Source organism: Typopeltis vanoorti, chromosome 11 (genome assembly GCF_054136105.1).
Source record: "Typopeltis vanoorti isolate ZY-2024b chromosome 11, IOZ_Tvanoo_1.0, whole genome shotgun sequence".
NCBI classification, from domain to species: Eukaryota; Metazoa; Arthropoda; class Arachnida; order Uropygi; family Thelyphonidae; genus Typopeltis; species Typopeltis vanoorti.
In genome coordinates, this window is record NC_143559.1 from 92,001,514 (window position 1) to 92,022,789 (window position 21,276).

Genomic DNA, 21,276 nt, shown 5'->3' on the forward strand with positions numbered 1-21,276 from the left:
TACATTAATCATACAAATACAACATTTATTTTACAAATGATATTCTATCTTTTTCAATTTAGCTACTTGAATACAAATTCTACCCTACGGTTCTTCTTTATGAACTAGTCAATAACATTGTCATAAAAAGTTGGTTGTAACTTAATTTTCCGAAGCAACACGTGCACTTGTAAAGGCTGGCTGAAGCTCACTGGCTAGAGCAACGTTAACTGTGTATGGCCTGTGTTTAAGCAACAGAGCGAGACGACGTGAAATGGCTATGTATGCACATGAAATCACAGTGCTGCAGCAAGGACCTGGAAGATCCAACAACCGAGCAAGCCAAGGTAGGCTTTGACTAGATGAGCAAGCATCGGCCTTCGATACACAATGCAAAGCTTAATTATTGCCATGCAAGCTTAAGAAGTCTTCTGTCTACAAAAATATAGCCTAAATGGAATGCTTATAAATGCATGCATTTATTAACAAATAAATATTAATTCTTTCTCAAGTAATGAGCTTGCACAGCAAGCATGGAGAATTCGCCCCTGATGAGATACTAACTATTCTGTAAATTTGCTAAATGTCTTGGAGCATGTAACAACCCTATTAGCAGCATATGAAATAATTTCTCAGAAAAAAAAAATTCCTGATTCTAAGACATACATAAATTAGATAATGGTGTTTTACTACTGTATCACAAAAGAACAATTCCTTTTTTGTCCCCCCCCAAAGGTTATATAATTCATAGACAACCCAATGTTTTTTTTTCCTTTTTGTTTTCTGAGACATGGACTGTTTCTCAAAGAAATGCTACAAGGAGGTTAATTACTACTACTTTACATGCAAAAACAACATATTTACATTTTTTTAACATCAGTTACTCACTTCAAGAAGAAGAAATTTACCCAACTAAAGAACAATAATATAAATTTTCATATTAAGATTCTCCATCATTTGAATCAAAAGTGATGTAAACAAAATAAACAAGAAACCCACCAATTACATAATTTCAAGAGATTTTTCTTCTCTGAAGATACACTCTAGATGGCAGCCTTAGTTTCTTTTTTTTTTTTTTTTTTAATCTGATTCACACACAAAAGGTCACAAGACCTATAGCATATTCATGTCATGTGAGGCAAGAAGATAACAAGAAAGGAGGAATCTATTTACACTATTTTTGAACAACTGAAGGTTGTATTCTTTGGGGAAGACAGAGTGGGAGAGGCTGTTCAAAGAACAAAAGTAGATGGAATGAAAGAGGGCAAAGTGAAGTTGGTTCGGTGAGTTTCAATATGGACTATAAAAAACGTTGGTTAACAGTAGCTCTTGTTCTAATGATTTTGGAGGAAAATGGAGGAATAATGTCCATGAAAGTATCTGTAGAAGATCTGGATAGAATCAAGCAATCTTAGAGGATTTTGGTGCACCACCCCAAATATAGGAGCAATATTCTATGGTTGAGCAGATTTGGAATTTGTATAGAGTTAGCAGTTGTGAAGGTGTGAAGCAGTGTCTCGTGTGAAAAAGTACACAAGAGTTTCTTTGGCAGCTACAGAAGCTGTGGTTGAGATGTGTTTGTGTCAGAAAGGCTGGAGGTTATAGGTCAGTTCAGGATGGGAATGATCACGTTTTAATATCTGGGTATTACTCAAAGTAAGGGAGATATAATAACAATGAAAGAATTAAAGGGCAATCTAAGTAAAATAAAAAATGGTATATCAGTAGGAGAAGATGGGATAAACTGTATAAATTTGCTGGGAAATAAGATTAAAATTTTAAAATAAAATATACACAAATGGACAAATACCAGTAAAATGGAAAAAAGAAAAACTGCTACAAAATATATAGTAGAAAGATTGAAAATATAGCCAAAAAATATTAGAATGTCAAAATTGATTTAGAAAACAAAAAACTGTTTTTTGTTTAAAACTACTTATGGAGAAAGAAGAGAATTTAATTTAGAAACTCATGTTTTGTTTATAGATTATGAAAAAGCATTTGACAAAGTAAAAAGATATATAGTATTTAACATATTACAAAGAATAAATATACCTAATATTTTACTACATGAAATAAAAATAAATGCAACAATGTATGAAAAACAATCTATAAACCAAGGAGTAAGACAGGGATGCCCTGTTTTCCAACACTTTTTAATATTTATATGAATGAAATATTAATACAGTGGAACACCTTAAATAACCCAGGTATAGAAATTTCCAAGAATAACAAAATAAATACACTATTTGCAGATGGTCAGGTAATATCAAATAAGAAAGACAATATATAATTTAAACATTATAGTAGACCAGTTTGGAATGAAAATAGATAGATAAAACTAAAACAATGGCATTTTGTGGAACAAACTCCAGTTAGAAGTAAAATAGTTATTGATAATAAAATAACAGAATAGATAAATACTTTCAGTTATCTTGGATGTGAAATATCATAAGAAGGAGAAAAAGACAAAATTAAAAACCTCAAATTTTTTACAGATTATAGGCCTGATAAACAGAATGCCCAATCCAAATATTGTACAATAAAAAAACATGCTTGAAAATACACGATACTTTATCAGTACCTATATTATTATATGGCAGTGAAATCTGAGCAATAAGCAAACAAAAAATAAAAACAAGTGAAATGAGATTCATTGGAACTGCAAAATACACATTAGACAAAAAAGGAATGAAGATATTTTAAAAGAACTAAAAATAAAATCTATAGAAGAAAAACTAAACAATTACAAACAAAACTGGATAGAATATGTAAATCAAATGGCCAACACACAATAACTAATTAATTAATAAAATATAAACCAACTGGAAAGAGAAGGTCAGGTAGACCTCAAAAGAGGATATTAGATGGATAATGAGACTGAACAGACCAATATGGTCTATAAATTAAAGATACCAAGAAATTATATACTTGGTTTAATCCTTTATCCAAGTGTGAGCAAACAAAGTTTGCACCTGAAGTATTTTCAGGACTGGGGAAACTCGTATATAGAAGCTAATGACTTCACATCATTTGCCTAATGCATATTAGTATCCCATAATATCACACTTAGATAAAGGATTAAATCAAGTATATAATTTCTCGGTATCTTTAATTTATAGTATAACCAAGTGGAAAAACTTCCAACAACTATCTCTAATCTAGAGTATTTTAATAAGGTGTGACACCTTTTGCTACTCATATATGAAAATGACTTCTCCATTACTTCAACCTTAGTATCACCTGGCTCCCACTGATGAGACCTCAATAAAGGTCGAAACCAGTCTGGGTAGTGATCCTTTCCATAATGCTGAAAGTTTATTTTTCACTTGGTTAGACTATAATAAATTTAGTTTAATCCTTTATCCCAGTGCGAGCAAACAAAGTTTGCACCTGAAAGTATCTTCAGGGCTGGGGTAGGGTAGTACAACACCAGGCAACTCGTTGCAAAGGCGGCGCAGACTTACATCACTCCTATCTCAGTATCTCACATAATGCAAAACACATCTCCTTGCGGATATGTATAATGTTATGCATTAAGGGAAGGGCCACTACCAGACTAGTTTCGACCTTTATTGAGGTCTCTTCAGTGGGAGCCAGGCCCAGATGTGGAGATACAAGGCAGAAGCAATAGCAAGGTCATCTCTACCTATAGGAGTTGCCAAAAGGTGTGCCACCTTTTTTTTTATTAAATTACTCTGGATTTAGAGAAAGACGATGAAAGTTTATTTTTCAATTGGTTAGACTATAATAAATTTAGTTTAATCCTTTATCCAAGTGTGAGCAAACAAAGTTTGCGCCTGAAAGTATCTTCAGTGGGAGCTGGGCCAGGCCCAGGCCTGGCCTGGCTCCCATTGAAGAGACCTCAATAAAGGTCAAAACTAGTGGGTAGTGGCCCTTCCCTTAATGCATAACATCATACATATCCACAAGGAGATGTGTTTTGCATTATGGGAGATACTGAGATAGGAATGATGTAAGCTTGCTCCACCTTTGCAACGAGTTGCCCAGTGTTGTTACTACCTTACCCCAGTCCTGAAGATACTTTCAGGCGCAAACTTTGTTTGCTCACACTTGGATAAAGGATGAAACTAAATTTATTATATTCCCATAATGCATAGCACTATACATGTCTGTAAGGATATGTGCTTTGCATTATGGGATACTAAGGCAAGTGATGTGAAATCATTACCTTCTATATACGAGTTGCCCCACTCCTGAAAATACTTCAGGTGCAAACTTTGTTTGCTCACACTTGTATAAAGGACTAAACGAACTATATAATTTCTTGGTATCTTTAATTTATAGTATAACCAAGGTAGAAAAACTTCCAACAACAATATGGTCTATATCCATAATTAGTGTTATGATGATGAGAGAGATCAGACAGGACTGAGCTTTGGTAGAACTGAAGTCTACAATGTTGCCCTTGTACTATTGAGATGATCCGAGTTCAGGACACTGGTCGTAGTGGATCTTGATGATTCTAATACTTGACCACTATAAAGTTTGTCAAATGAAAGGCAAAATGGAGTGTATTGTCAGTGGCAAAGCTATGGATAGGATAAGAAGTCTTAAGAGCAGGTGAAAGAACAGAACCTCCTTGAGGAAATCATCCATCATGATACGTAGTGAACAACCATGTTATGATACAAAGTGAGAAAGTTAGCAATCCAGTTGCAGAGTGTTGAAGGCAGACCATAGGATGACAGTATATAAGCAGGCCCCTGTACCAAACCAGATCAAACGCTTTTGAAATGTTGAGAGCAACTATGCGAGTTTCTCCAAATTTTTCAATGGCTCGAGTCCAGAAGCAGGTGGCAAAAGTTAGATCAGCTATAGATCATGAGTGGCAGAATCCATATTGCTGGCAGGTCTCCAGTTGGTCAGGCGTTGGTTGCTGATGACCATGATTTTAGAGAGAGAGAACAGAAATTACAGTAGGATAGCAGTTTGTTTGTTGACTTATCAATCTTTCCTTGGGATGGGATGGATGTAGGCCTATTTTCATGGTGTAATATAGGTGTTAATTGTGGAGTACAAGTTTTTAACGCAATAGGTAGGTGGGATACCATCAGGACTGGAGGCCTTGTGTGTGTCCAAAGTCACTAAGGGTTTTTTTTATTTCTTTCAGGCAGAAGACTGAATGGAGTGGAGGGAACTTAACCAAGCTCATTGATGATCAGGAATTGGAAGAGAAGGATAATGCCAGCAAGTTGGCCTTGTCTTGTCCCATTTGGTACCTTTGTAGTGTCAAAGGACAAGAGACTGAGAACCAGTGGGTGAAGGTTGTTCTCTGGCAAAAGCGATACAAAGTTGTGATCTGAATTATCAAGAGACCTGACATCCATAGTATACTTGGAAGGGAGAGTTGTTAGAAAGAGATCAAGTGTTGGCAAATTGGAAGGATTGTTATTTATTCTGATTGACAATCTGTGTTAGGTAGTTGCTAATGTCAAACATCTCAGCATCCCTTTCTTTCTTGATCAGTGAAACTGGAGAAGGGAAGCCAATTTGAGTGATGAATCAACTGCATCAGAAATTAATACTGATAATCATATGATAAATAATGGCAGCTCAAAGGAAGCTCTGAAATGACTACCTGAAAATATCAATCCCTAAAACAATTTTCTATTTGCTATAATGGCTGATCTGAGTGGCTAAGCAGATAGTGTCACAAACTTTGCAACCAATTAGCTCCTAAATTTAACCCTAAAAGTGAGATTATCACTTTCCAATTCCCCCCCCCCCCCCCACACACACTCTTTTCAAAAATTATACATATATCCCAAGTGCAACTTTAATCAGTTCCAAGGAAAATGATTAAAATAAGGCTTTCCTAAATGATATAACTAAGTTATAATTTAGAGTTATAAGTTGGTTATATCAAGAATACTGCCCACCACTGGAAAACCACATTGCTTTAACCAAGGAAATGTACGCAAATAACTAGTTACATACACTACTGAAACTGGAACATGGTTTAGAGTTAAGCGACTAGCAAGAAGTTATGGCTATAGTTAGTTTTGTGTGCTTATAGCACATAAATTAGAGTATCTGACTATGACTAACTTCATTAAAAGATGGGAATGTGAACACTAAAAAACAACTCTAGAAACAATGAAACAGACATGGACAGAAGACCTGAAAAATTATATAATCTTCTCACTATGTATTAGTGAATTCTCCTAACTAAGGTAAAATACTTATGGCAAAAAGTAACTAAGGTTGTGAAGCCAGTATGTTATGCCAGTTAACTGTATGCATCCTCCAGATGGTTTTGTTAGTGGTAAAACCTATCACTATGTGAGATTATCCAACCACGTGTCAAGGATGATGATGATCCACAGCTACAGGTTGCCAATCTTCACCCCAGACAATACTTACACTTGATCCACATGATGTAAGGCTCACTGCGATAACAGGATAACTTTGTTATGTGCAGTGGTAGTGTTATAGTGTAGGAAGGAATACTTTTGGTTTGAAACAGGATCTTTCAGAGTATCCAAAAAACTTTACACTTCTAATCTATGGTACTCTCTTGTACAATGAGGCCTGTGTATCCATAATTATAGAATCACACATGTACCACAGTAAAAATTTAATTTAATTTTTATTGTAGGACTTCATTATTGAAGGACACACAGTAAAAGGAATTTATGTGATACCTATTCACAAAAGGTTGCAAACCAATAGTGCATTAGTACTGTGGGTGAACTATGGATTTTTGTTTATTTTTATTAATTTTATATTTTTATTATTTTTTAAATAACCTTTTCAAGCCATTTCAGACCATCCATAAGCGGGGTGGTGGTCTCACAACTAAAGACAATCACCACAAACATTCATGCCAGTGGTGAGATTCAAACTTACAGCCTACTGGTTGAAGATACATACTACTCAACTAACACTAAGTTAGCAAGAATGAATAAAGAGAAAGAAAAATTTGCAAGTTCAAAGTAACAGAAGACATGCTGAATAGCCATTACAGATGTTTTAGCAGATTTAGAGGAGAATTGGGATGGGGAGGAATCACTGATGAATTATGATGAACAGGAACAAAGGAAATATTTAGAAAATACAAGCAGGAGAGGACAATCAACCTAATAGCTATTTTCTTTTCTGCAGTAATACAACAAAATTTCAGAACAATGTTCAACGCATTACTTGCTCAAGTAGAGATATGCCAAAAAGAAGTCAAGGTTATTATAGTTATGCAAAAGAGAAATAATCTTCTCTAGATAGTTGAGTACTGTCAGAAGTAAGATTGGAAATAAGAAATTGCAAGAAATACTGATTGCCTTGTTAAATGATCAGCACCACACCAAAGAATGCCTAAAGATCAGATTAGAGATGCAAAAGTTGACATTCTGAAGTTTGAAATCCCTTGGAGGTCATTGATATACAGAAGGAAAAAGAAGTGACAACAAAGCCTTGTGAAGTACATTAGTTGCAAAGTTTGAGGATGAATGGTGCAAAAAAGATAAGCTTAATAGATCTTTGTACTAAATACAATCATATGCCTTAGATATCACAAGAAACCTGAGAGTACATGCATTTACACAGCAAACTCTTCTGTAGCATTTGCCCAAAGGCAGTATTGTCGACAGGGTGTAGCATAGAGGCAGCCTGCTTCACAGCGCCGCTTAATAAGGGTGCTTGTTCAGCCATATTGCAGCAGGTGCCGTCGCTACACTAAATCCTGTTAGCATAATTTTCTTATATTTTTGTCTTATCCAGGACTGTCCAAAGCACTGTCTGCGGGTTGGATGCAGCCTGCGTTGTGATTTTGTGCAGCCCGCCTGTGGGTTTTGATTTTCACGGGCGGAAAAAGAATCAAATGCGTATCAGATATTTTAATTCTACCACTAATCGATAATCTCGATGTTGGTAATTTTATTTGGTGTTTTTACATCACTATATACTCACATTTTTCAAATATTAGATGCGTAAAAGAAGCATTCTTATACTGTTTTGTTTCAACATGCATGCTCCAGGCACTCACGAGGAACGCGAGCGTGTGATTAGTGTTGTTCGTTTATTCAGCTATCGAGGTTGTGTCGCTGTTGCTGCTCACCAAATTACTAGATACACATCGTGATGCGGCCCTTGGATAAATTTTTTTGTAATTCGGCTTTTGGATTACTTAAGATTGGACAGCTCTGATCCATTAGGTGCAATATTTAATTTTTTGCCTCAGGGTGTGATCTAATCTAGCGACAGCTCTGCCCAAAGGTGACTAAAGGGCAACAAACAATACTCCAGTGATCAACAATGGCAGAATCCATAACAGCAAATGGTTTATTATTTTGTGTTTCTAGGTAATGTAGAAGATGAGTATTAATTGTTTTCTCCATTACTTCAGAAAAACACTGAAGTGAGCCACGCTGGGTAGTAAAGAGTTGTTGCCCTTCTTTAGTACAGGTTGAATATGGGGTGATTTCTAAGCCACAAGATAAATACCAAAAGATGGAACAAAAGAGAAAAAGTAATAATCCAACTAAGGAAATGAGACAGAAGTCAAGATCATCCCGTTTGGCACTTTTATAATGCCAGACAATATGAATGAGAATGGCTGCATGAGTTTCATGGGAGAAGAAATCAGCTTTGTGTTCTAAGTAATTACAGACCACAATGTTAACATTTATAATATAATTAATGAGGAAGAGATTGGGTGCGATCAGTTATCTGGTATTATGGTAAGCAAAACCAGTTTGTTTAAGTTCAATGACAACAATGTCATAGTATCTATCTGATCTGTGCAGTTAGAAAAGGAGAGCCAGTTTGATTTGTGAACATTCAAGTCTCCAAAGAAGATGACCTCATTAATAGGACAAACTGAGATGATCAACATAAAATTTAGTTGGCAACATTAAGAGCTATAACATTAGGATTAGGAATATTAGGATTTTTTTTTTCATAGGTTGGACAGAAGAAACAACATATAGCAATAAGAGTTTGGGATTCGGTCAGAGTATTAGAGGATTTCAATGTAATTGAAATGTCATTGATGTATGATTATAAAGCCTTGACATGGGTGGGGTTAGAGTGTGGTAGCCTCAAGGAGATGGTATTTAGAAACCAGCTTGAGGCAATACCACAAATGGAAGAATCCAAAAAGAGATCACTAGTGCATGGAAACTAATTAGGAAGTATTTGATAACAGAAAGAAAATTGTATATATCTCAAATAAGACAGAGTTGATATAAAATGGATAATTAGAGAAGTCAAACATTAGCATTATAAGAAGAAAGGAAAAGAAATGTATAAAACGCCAAATTATATAATAGCATACGGGAGTAATTCTTGTAGAAAGGCTTATATGCTGGTTAAACATGATAACTAAATACTTAAGGAATTGACAGCGTACACTAGAAATATAAATTAAATCAACTTTAATATATACTTTCCGATATTTCGGTAACGTCACATTGCCATCTTCATGGGAACTTAAGATAAAGACACGTGCATGCAAGTACTACATAACAGCAAATGTAGTACTTGCGTATACGTGTCTTTATCTTAAGTTCCCATGAAGATGGCAATGTGACGTTGCTGAAATATCGGAAAGTATATATTAAAGTTGATTTAATTTATATTTCTAGTGTACATTGTCAATTCCTTAAGTATTTATTATTATTACGGGCAACTCCAGGGAATCGTTAGACTCATCGAGAGAGGCCCTAAACATCATGTCCACACAACTATATGACATTCTCACAGTATCTATCATACCTTGCCTTGAACTCTCTCACCGTCATAGCACCCACAACAGACTCTGCCAGCTTATTCCACTCATTTACCACTCTAAAAGTAAAGAACCCAGCTCTAACACTCCGGCTAACCACACTCTTGCCCAGCTTCCATAGGTGTCCCCTAGTTCTCCCACCACCAGTCCTGATCTCAAAAATATCCTCTGAATTAATCCTATAGAAACCCTTTAGCAATTTGAATGTCTCAATCATATCTCCCCTTTTCCGCCTATCAACTAATTTCTGCAACCCACAAATCTTCAACCTGTTCTCATATGGTTCATTCCATAGACCCGCTATCATCTTAGTCATTCGCCTCTGGATCCTCTCCACCGCCTCCCCCATCAAGAAGGAACCTAGGTAACCAAATCTGGGCACAGTGGTCGAGATGAGGTCTTATCAAGGCTCAGTACAGAGGTACAATAACTTGCTTGTCTCTGCTCGTCAAGGTATTTTTCAACAACCAAGTGAGTTGATGAGCTGATTTAGCTACTTTTGCAATGTGCCCCCTAAACTTCATCTCCCTATCCACCAACACTCCCAAGTCCCTGGCCTCATCAATCTCCTGGAGTACAGTTCCACCAATGTGGTATACTGCTGCTAATCTTTTCACCCCAAAATGCATAACCTTACATTTTGTCACATTAAATTGATATCCATTCTCCTTAGTCCAGAATTCCAATCTATCCAAGTCATCCTGCAAGATTTTGACATCTTCTGCATTCACTATTGCCCTACCCAACTTGGCATCATCAGCGAACAAATGAACTGTTCCTCTTAGATCCTTCCCTATATCGTTAATGAACAGAATAAACAGCAGTGGTCCAAGAACAGACCCCTGCAGCAGAACCCTTCAGGCCATCTTTTGGACTCTACTCCTGAATATACTACTCTTTTGATATCTCTCCATCCACCACCCACCTATCCATCTCACCAACCCTATATCCATTCCCATATGTTGTAGTTTACGAATTAGAATTCCATGTGGTATCCTGTCAAAAGGCTTTGGCAGGTCCAGCAGTATCACTGTAAACCCATTACCAGGTCAAGTACTCTCACACCCCTAGTATTTTCAATTACATGCTGTCTCAGATAGTTATCCCTTAATAATTGAATAAAATCCATTTCCTTCCTCACGTGTCCTCTCCTCCTTCCAATCAATGTTACCATAGTTGAAATCCCCCATAATAATTACTCTCCTTCCACTCATTTCATCAATTTGTTTATGCATACTATCTCCACCACCTATTCCATCACCTGGTCTGTCGCAGCACCCAACTGTATATTTTATTCTGCCAGTCTCAATCTCACACCAAATAGCCTCAAATGAGCTCTTTTCACTATCCTGCAATACAACTTCAATTCTCCTTGGCTGCAGTTCATCAGCTATCATCAATAACACCCCTCCCCCCATTTTATTCTCTCTGACCCTCCTAAACACACTATAACCTACACATTCTATCCCACTAACTATATATTTAGTTAGCATACAGGTGTGAATAAGGAAGAAAGGGCAAAAGAGGGAGTAGCAATAATACTACATGAACAGTATCAATTAAATATAAAAGAATTATTATTATGTAACATCTCCAGGGATTCCGAAGACTCATTGAGGAAGGGCACCTACTCTACAACTCTCCGTCTCTACCACTCCACCAACCTCAACTACCTTCATCATCTACACCAACACCATCTACCGCTGACCACCGTATATCAGAAAGAATAATTAATATGCAAGTAAAGATAAAAAGGCATATAAAACTTTCACAGGCATTGATAGTCCTGAAGAAGGGAAACCAGAAACAAATACATTATACAAAGCATTACTTACAAGAAACAAAATAAAATCACAGCATAGCTGGAGATTTAAATGCACAAACTGGGAGCTAGATAATACCAAGAATATGCTAAATATTTAATGAATCAGTGCAAAATAAAAATAGAATTAAATTACTGTAGTTCTACACAGGAAATGAACTGAGAATAAATAACACATTCTATCAACATAAAGCAAATCATAAAATAACACTGGTGATTGAGGAGTGAAGAATTGAGCAATAAGGAAATAAATGCTGCTTGGGAACTGAAAATACATAACTGCATCAATGTGTGAATGTATTCCAAAGGTCAAAAGGCTGAATAAGGTAGGTATGAAATAGATGAATGCAGGGATTAATAATGAAATCGGGAAGAAGGCACTTTGGAGGCAGCACAAGATGAATAATGATAATAATCAGTTGCATAAAGAGTAGTTAGTAAGTACAACATCAGGCCAAAACCCCCCCCCAGGAGTTTTTTCTTGGCTTGATGATTTTCAATATGTGGCAAGTAGAAGAAAGAATGATTATGGTAAGATGCGGTTAATGGATGAAATAGGGAGATTGGTAACCAATGCAGAGAACATAGTCAAGGTGTTCAGTGAGCGGTTCATAAGGGTGTTTCATCTTCAGTGTGAAATCAGAATCTCAAATGTAATGAAAGAAATGACTTAATGGTGAGTGGGCAAGAAGGTATATGCTAGATGTCAATATGGCAATACAACTTGATATATCACCACATCTTGAAGAAATGTTCAAGGGAGTTAGCATCAGCCTTGGCCTACCTGTTTAACAAGTCATTACAAGTCCCAAAGCAAAGCAAAATTGTTCCACTTTACAAAGGTGGTGATAAGGCTAAGACAACAAATTATAGGCTGATCTGTAAATCTGGAGTTGTATAATACAACTTGATATATCGCCACATCTTGAAGAAATGTTCAAGGGAGTTAGCATCAGCCTTGGCCTACCTGTTTAACAAGTCATGCAACAGCACAAGTCCCAAAGGAGTGGAAGGAAAGTAAAATTGTTCCACTTTACAAAAGTGGTGATAAGGCTAAGACAACAAATTATAGAGTGATCTGTATATCTGGAGAGGTTGTGGAGGTAGAGAATACAAAAGTGGGTTGATAACAGTGGAATTCTTTGTACTTGTCAGCATGGGTTTGTTAAAAGGAGGTCGTGTTTTACAAACTTGCTTATGTACTATAACAAGGTGATGAATGTACTGAACAAGGGAGATGCATATACAGTGGTATACTTAGATTTTATTATTATTTGACACCTCCAGGGAGTCCAAAGACTCATCGAGGGAGAGTGTGCCAACAGCATCGAACAATTGGTCCCCTTCCAACTACTAACCGCGCTCAAACTTACTTAACTGAGCCATTAGTAGCAGAGCTCTACCAATCGACCAACCTTTGCCGACCAACCAAATTTTGCAAAAGCTTTTGACAGATCACACAGCAAGTTGGTCACTAAACTGAAGCAGATGAGATTGGATGATAGACTAGCAAGTTGGATAGGTGAATGGCTATTGGATAGGTATCAGCAAGTTGTGTATGCAGAGACACTATCTCAAAAGAGGAAAGTCACTAGTAGTGTGCTGTAAGGGTCAGTTTTGGGACCATTATTTAATCTGTATATTAATGATATTGGAATAGGTTTAACTGGTGATATACAACTGCTTCTAGATGATGCAAGACTGGGGAGAATGATATGATTTTATTTTTATGGCACAAAAACATCAAAGATCATACTGCACCAGTACACAGCAGTACATATGATAATCTGTTAGTAGGACAATCACAAATATCCATGCCCTTAGCAGGATTCAAACCCATAGCCTCATGGCTGGAGAACAAATATGCTAGCCACTTGGCCAACCAGGAGAGAGAGTGATGAGGAATCAAGTAGATGTTGTGACCTTACAGGAGAACTTTAATAGATTGTATGAGTGGGCAATAATATGGAACTATCAATTCAATGTTTACAAGTATAAGACTGAAATTTGGTAGGCAATAATGGGATACAAAGTATACATTTGGTCAGGATATTTCGGAAGAAGCTGAGGAGATAACAGATCTTGGAGTGGTGATTGACAAGGATTTGAATTCAGAAGTCACACTGCACAAATTGAAGACATCAGATTATGGCAATGATACAGAGGATCTCAACTTGTAGAAAGAGGTTCTGGTTCCATTGTGTAAGGCCTTGATCAGGCGTTGAATGGATTACTGTGCACAGGTTTGGTCCCCTGGTTTTCATGGTAATGAGGATATGTTGGAAAGGGCCCAGTGAAGATCAGCTAAGGTTGTGACTGATATTTGGGGTGTGGAATACGAGGACAGATTGAGGGATACAGTTTGCAAAACCTTGTGAATAGCAGGAAGAGAGGGATATGATTGAGACATTGAAATTAGTAAATTAGATTGTTACCAGGTTAATATGGAAGAAAGTTTTTGTAGAATGGGGGGGAGGGATAGAACAAGGGAGACATACAAGGAAGTTGAATAAGGAGGGTGTGGGCAAGGGCATAAGGAGTAGGTTCTTTGCATGGAGAGTGGTTGGTCAGTGGAATGATTTGCCTAACACTGTGGTGAATGCAGATACACTGAACGAGTTTAAAGCACGGTTTGATGGGACAGTGTGTAACAATGTCTGCCTCCCACAATGAGTCTTTAGACTCCATGGAGGTCTGGTGTTAATAATAACAACATGGAGAAATACTTTAGGAAACTTGCCTAAAACAGACTATGTAATAACGAATAAGAAATATTAGACTCGCAGAAATAATCGATATCCAATTTCTAACATCAAGCTGATTTAGCAACTCGCCATACATTACTTATTGGAAAATTAAGATTCTGCAAAAAAAAATTCAAAGTACCTCACAGATTAATAAGACTAAAGAAAAAGTTGAAGGCAGAACTGTTACAGGATGAAAGTATTAAAATATTACATCAATGAAGAAGAGAAGAGCAGCACAACAAAACAATTTTAATGAAAATGTAGAACTGAATGAAAGCTGGAAAATTTAAAAATATTAAACATGCAGCATATGAAGCCTTATGTGAGAAAACAGAAGGAAAATATAGCCTCCCTGATATGCAGAGTTAAATTAGTATAAAAGAAAAAAAGAAGCCTTTCTAGCATATGTAAAATATCAATCTAATGAAAATAAGTATAACTGATACAAAAAGCTTAAAAAAGTAAACTAATAACAAAATCTGGAAAATAAAACAATTGTTGGATATCTATGCAAAACAGCTTGAACACAGCTTATGGCATGCAAATATTGAAATTAATTAGAAACAAAGAGCTGAATTATGTCAATATATATACATACCCTCAACTGAACAAAAACGTTGGGAAGATGAAGAAAAAATAATGTTATCTGAAAATATGAAAGATGAAGACTTAGAAATAACATCACAACAAATAAACATTAAGAAAAAATAGAAAATAGCCAGAATAGACAAAATACAAAATGAGTAATTAAAATATGGAAGAAGAGAAGTAGTAATTCAGTCAACTATAAAAAAAATTGCTTCCTAAAAAAGGAATACCAGATGAATGGAGGGGGAAAATATCAGTGCCAATTTTTAAAAAAAAAGAGATAAAACAGACCCAAAAAATTATAAAACTTATCCAAGTAATTCTTGGATAAGTTTACATACATGAATCTCTAATATTAATGGATAAACAAGATTTTAGATCTGAAAGATCCTGCAGAGATGCAATATTTGCAATATTAACACTCCAGTTTTGTGTTTTATAGATAATAAAAATACAGATAGTAAAGCTAATCAAAGATATTATGTGATACTGCCAGAGTCCAAGGATTCATTGTGAGAGGGCACACTATTCCACTACATCCGACTCACTGTCTCTCCTACTTGATCCTTCAACTACAACATCACTACTACCATCAACACACGATGCCATCTACCACCCACCACAAATAGCATTTTTAATCTGTAAATTCTCCGTTCCCATGGTTGATTTACTTGTATGCAAAATTAAAAAACGTTTTTGGGAGGGAAAAACCCTGCTACCTCCTTAAGAGGTCAGCTAACTTGCCTTCAATTAAAAAGCCCATATAAAATTCCTCTTTTAAAAAGGGGGGAGGAGTGTTATTGATGATAGCTGATGATCTTCAGCCAAGGAGTATAGAAGTTGAACTGCATGATGGGGAAAAAAGCACATTTGAGGCTGTTTGGTGTGAGATAGAATCCAGCAGAACAAAATATACAATTGGGTGCTGCTATAGACCGGGTGATGAAGTGGATGGTGGGGATAGTATGCATAAGCATATAGAAGAAAAGAGTGGAAGGAGGGCAATTATTATGGGTGATTTCAATTATGGTAACATTGACTGGAAAGAGGAGAGGGCACATGGGAGGAAGGAATTGGATTTTATGCGGTTATTAAGGGACAACTATCTACGGCAACATGTATTGGAAAATACCAGGGGGCAGAGAGTGCTGGACCTAGTAATTGCAACCGAGAATGTGGCTGTAACGAACATGACCATGTTGCCACCAATTGGTGAGAGTGACCATAAGGTCATGACTTGGAAGGTGGCTAAAGGAGTCGAATTTACAATTAAGACAGGGTACATGTGGAATTACTGGGCTGGTAAGTATGACAAGCTTAGGTGTGTGCTTGGCTCAATGCCATGGCATGTAAAACTGCAAGGGCTGGATGTTGATAGTGCATGGGAGGTGGTTAAGAACTGTTTGCAGGAGGCAATGGTTGACTGTATACCAAGAGTCCGAATAATAAATCAAGTAGGGGTTAAATGGATGAATAACACTATTAAGCTCGAGCTGCAAAAAAAGAAACAATTATGGAGGGAATTTAAGGAGAAGGGTGACCATCAGGCCAGGATGGTAACAAGGGTGGTAAGAAAAGCAAAAGCAGATTACGAAAGGAAATTGACCACGCAGGCTAAAGAGAATCCCAAACAGTTTTTTCAATATGTTGCAAGTAAAAGGAAAAATGCTTATGGTAGAATGATCTTAAAAAATGCTGAGGGTAGGGAGGTAACCGAATCAGTCGATACTGTGGAATTACTGAGCGAGCACTTTGCAAGAGTATATCATCCAGGTGGTGACTTTGCAGGAATGGAAGAACCAACAGCTTATACTGGAATTGTGATGAATGAAGTAGAGGTAACTAGTCTATTACAGAATCTCAATGTCAATACATCTGTGAGATTGGATGGTATACCAGCTCGTGTCGTAAGTGAAGCGGCCAAAGAATTGTCAGTGCCCTTGACCATTTTGTTTAATTTGAGCGTCAGGACTGGGTCAGTCCCAAGGGGGTGGAAAGAGGGGAAAATAGTTCCACTGCACAAAGGTGGTTCCAAGGCTGCTGTTGAAAATTACCGGCCAATCAGCATAACAGGAATCTTTATCAAGGTTTTAGAGAAAATAGTCAAGAGGAAAATACAAGATTGGATAGAAGAAAATGGGATACTGTATCGGGGACAGCATGGTTTTGTGAAGGGTAGATCATGCCTCAGTAACTTGCTCACGTATTATAACACAGTGACGGCTGAACTGGATAAGGGTAATGTGTTTACAGTGATTCTACTGGACCTTGCCAAGGCCTTTGACAGGATACCACATGGAATTCTAATCAGTAAATTGCAGCATATGGGAATGGACATAGGGTTGGTGAGATGGATAGGAGGGTGGTTGACGGAGAGATATCAGAGAGTGGTTTACTCAGGAGTAGAGTCCACAAGACGGCCTGTGACTAGTGGTGTGCCACAAGGATCTGTTCTTGGACCACTGCTGTTTAATTTGTTCATAAATGATATAGGAAAGGATCTGAGAGGAAAAGTTCATTTGTTTGTGGATGATGCGAAGTTGGGTAGGGCAATAGTGAATGCAGATGACGTCAAAATTTTGCAGGATGATTTGGATAGATTGGAGGTCTGGGCTAAGGAGAATGGATGCCAGTTTAATGTGGCAAAATGTAAGGTTATGCATTTTGAGGTGAAAAGATTGGCGGCAGTTTACCGCATTGGTGGAACCGTGCTCCAGGAAATTGATTAGGCACGAGATTTAGGAGTGTTGGTAGATAAGGAATTGAAATTTAGGGGACACATTGCAAAAGTGGCCAAATCAGCTCATCAAATCACTTGGTTGCTGAAGAATACGTTGACAAGCAGAGATAAGCAGGTTATTGTTCCTCTGTATCGAGCCTTGATAAGACCCCATCTAGACTACTGTGCTCAGATTTGGTCACCTAGGTTTCTTCTTGATGGGGAGGAGGTGGAGAAGATCCAGAGGCGAGTGACCAAGATGATAGCAGGTCTGTGGAATGAACCATATGAGAACAGGTTGAGGATTTGTGGGTTGCAAAAATTGGTTGATAGGCGGAGGAGGGGAGATATGATTGAGACATTCAAATTACTGAAGGGTTTCTATAAAATTAATTCAGAAGATATTTTTGAGAACAGGGCTGGTTGTGGGAGGACTAGGGGACATCCATGGAAACTGGGCAAAAGTGTGGTTAGTAAAGGTGTTAGAGCTGGGTTCTTTACTTTTAGAGTAGTGAATGAGTGGAATGCGCTCCCTGAGTCTGTGGTGGATGCTGTGACAGTGAATGAGTTTAAGGCGAGGTATGATAGATACTGTATGAATGTCAATTAGTTGTGATGAATATGATTTGGGGCCTCCCTCGATGAGTCTAATGACTCCCTGGAGTTGCCCGTAATAATAGTAATAGTAATAATAAGGTACTGCAATAATGACAAAAGAAACTGCAATGAAGACAGGAATTAGACAGGGTGATTCATTAAGTCCTCTCTATCCTATTATGTGTTATCTATCTAGGAGGTTGGCCACCATGATGTAACTCATGGTTGACTACGGGCATAATGACATGCGGTGAGGACCCTATCTCTTCCACATACTGTTGTAAGTATTCATGACTGCAAATCCATGTGATCATGGGGCCGGTTTGCTTGTTCTAGGGAATGAAAAATCCCCTACCTCTGTGTGAGACTAGATAAAGGTTCTTTACATCATGGATTAGAATTGAACCCAGGTCTTTCTGACAAAAGGGCTTCGTCTATGCTAACTGAGCTACAGAAGTTCTAAGGCTAAGTCCTCTACTGTTCAATATTTTAATGAATGAAATAACAGAACTAAAAGATAAGTTAAGGGTAATAAAAATTAATAATAATACAGTACATGACAAAGTACATGCATACATACAGCAAACACAGAAAAATTTACAAACAAAAGTGTTTCATTTTGAACAGACATCCTCAAAATGATTGCTTCTGAGGATCATATTAAAAAAAAAAAAAAAAAACACAACACAAGCAGTATCAAAGACTATAATGTAATTATGTGATTAGGGTAAAGAAAGAATCTGCCTGCGAGTTTCTCAAAGAGTTGGAGGTTGTAGTGCAAGTTATGTAATTTTAGAAATAAACATCTTTTGTTTTATTTATTTTTTGTTCTCCTTCCCTCAGCTTTATATGACATTTTGTTTTGTTCCCCCCCCCGTTCTCTCCAAAATGTCCAATAACTGGGAAAGCCTGTTTTCTCACATATATAAGCAATAAAGAAACAGCAGCAAACAAGCTATGGATGGTACAGGCATTTATTGCATGGACAGCTATTTATATTGGACTTCTATATATGATTGTAACATGTCTGCTATGGAAGTTTTGTATTAGCAATGTCGATCTATGCACAATATGCAGATTTCCTTATAACTAATTTCAGATTATTATTATATATAATCATAATATAAAGGGAGAAGGAAAACAAAACTGATTCTGCAGAACCCTACTAGTGTTCTCTCAAATCTAATCTTCTGATGAATAAACTTTCAAATGACTGCTCCTTAAAAATTACTGTACCTTTAATAATCTGTCCAGCAAACTGCTCCCCTGCTGTGGTTAGAATTCCAATTGATTGATTACCGTAGTTTAATTTAGAAATTTACCATAATAGATTTGATCCATTCCTTAATCCCTATCAAAATTATTCTATTAATTTCTATTGCATTCAGCTCATTAAACATAAAAAATGGCAATCCAAGTGTTACTGAACACAACCCCCCCCACACACACACCCAATCAAACTGATGCTATACTATAAAGTAATTGTGTTACTCCATAAAAAAAAATTTAAAAAAATAATAACAGATTAGTGATACAAGATCTTCCAACTGTAAATCCCATTCAACCAATGACATAATGATCTTCCCAGTTTATTATCTACTAAATTTCAAACTTATGGATTAAGAAGTATCAAGTCCAATCAATTCCTGTAATTCACACACGGATTTCTTTCTTCTTATAATGCACACTTCCAATTCATAGGAATAGATATTGATCTATTCCTAAAAATTGGAATTTGTATAAATCCATCACTATTCAAAGAATGTAGCTTCCTTGTTTGGTTTCTTCAAAATTCTTGGTTATAATTGCCCTCCCTCAATGAGTCTTTGGACTCCCTGGATCATGCAATGATAATAATAATTCAGTTAGATTTCATCAACTTGTTTGATTTTACATTAATGTATCCATTAATTTCTAACCTGTCCCTGTTTCACAATCCACTGAGACAATACTTTGACAAAACGTGCCAACTTGTTTAAAGCGAACTAAACGAGCAAGCAAGGAAAATTAAAAACTGTGATCATTGTCATACCTCTGGCACCATCAATCTCAATTCAATTAATTCCGGTTAATGAGTCTATTCCACTTTTATATTTTTGTTATTACCACACGAATTATCGTTCAATCATTTTCTATATTAGTGTTCCCTTACCTCTGTTCGACACCAGAACAGAGGTAGAGACCTTTTTTTTTTTTTCTTCACGTCAATTGTGTCTATATCGAGACTAGTGTTTTTACGTATGCAAGTGCTTTTTTACTTTCTCATCAGTACTATAGCAAAATTCTTTCATACTGTCTTAAATTTAATTAATTGTAATTATGACGCGTATGTTTTCCGAAACAGTTACAATGATTAAAAGAGGGGGTCAGCTGCCAAAGCACAAGAAAGACATTGATTTCATCAATGGCAGAACTAAAAAAAAAAAAAACTCTTGAAAGACAAACACATTTTACGTGATCGTTAATTACCATGATTTTGTATTTATATTTTGTAAATGCATTTACTTTAATTAAATATGCTGTTGTTTTCGTATAATTGTAATATATCTGCTTCAAGTATATATTCTTATATGTGAAAGATCACACCAACATTATTTAAATGAGTGAATGTATTTCACTGATAAATTGCAAACGTACGATGTCTAGTAGTCTCACACCACAATACTTACCCCAAAACATATTTATTCATATACAGTAAAACAACGAAAACAATATTTAAAACACACGTGCTTGATCTAATGTACTGCAATGCTATTAGAGCATATATATATGGCTGCCCCCTAACGATTGGAAAAAATACTACGTAGTCATTTATGTTATAATTATAATTCTTGACATATTTCATCTGTAAATATATTACTAAGCCATGTATGAAATCTTTTTCAACTATTAATCTTTCAGATTGCTTTATTTAACGATGCGAGATATTCTAGACTTTCAAGTACCACGTATTAAATGTTACAATTGCATTTTGTGTTTTATTTCATGCAGAATTATTTAACTTGCCAAGTTATAGAAGTACAGTACATATATTAGTAAAAATGTTAAAAATAAAAAAATAATACTAAATAATATT

At 36.3% G+C, this 21,276-nt stretch overlaps 1 protein-coding gene across 1 annotated transcript in view; it reads right to left on the reverse strand.

Moving 5' to 3' along the window:
* Positions 1 to 20,968, reverse strand: part of LOC150101851 (uncharacterized) — a 126,182-nt gene extending 105,214 nt beyond the window's left edge. The window contains exon 1 of the mRNA XM_090400678.1: positions 20,870 to 20,968. Coding sequence (XP_090256804.1) covers positions 20,870 to 20,879 — 10 coding nt within the window. The 5' untranslated portion in view covers positions 20,880 to 20,968. The remainder of the gene's footprint in view (positions 1 to 20,869) is intronic.
* Between the last annotated feature and the right edge of the window lie 308 nt (positions 20,969 to 21,276).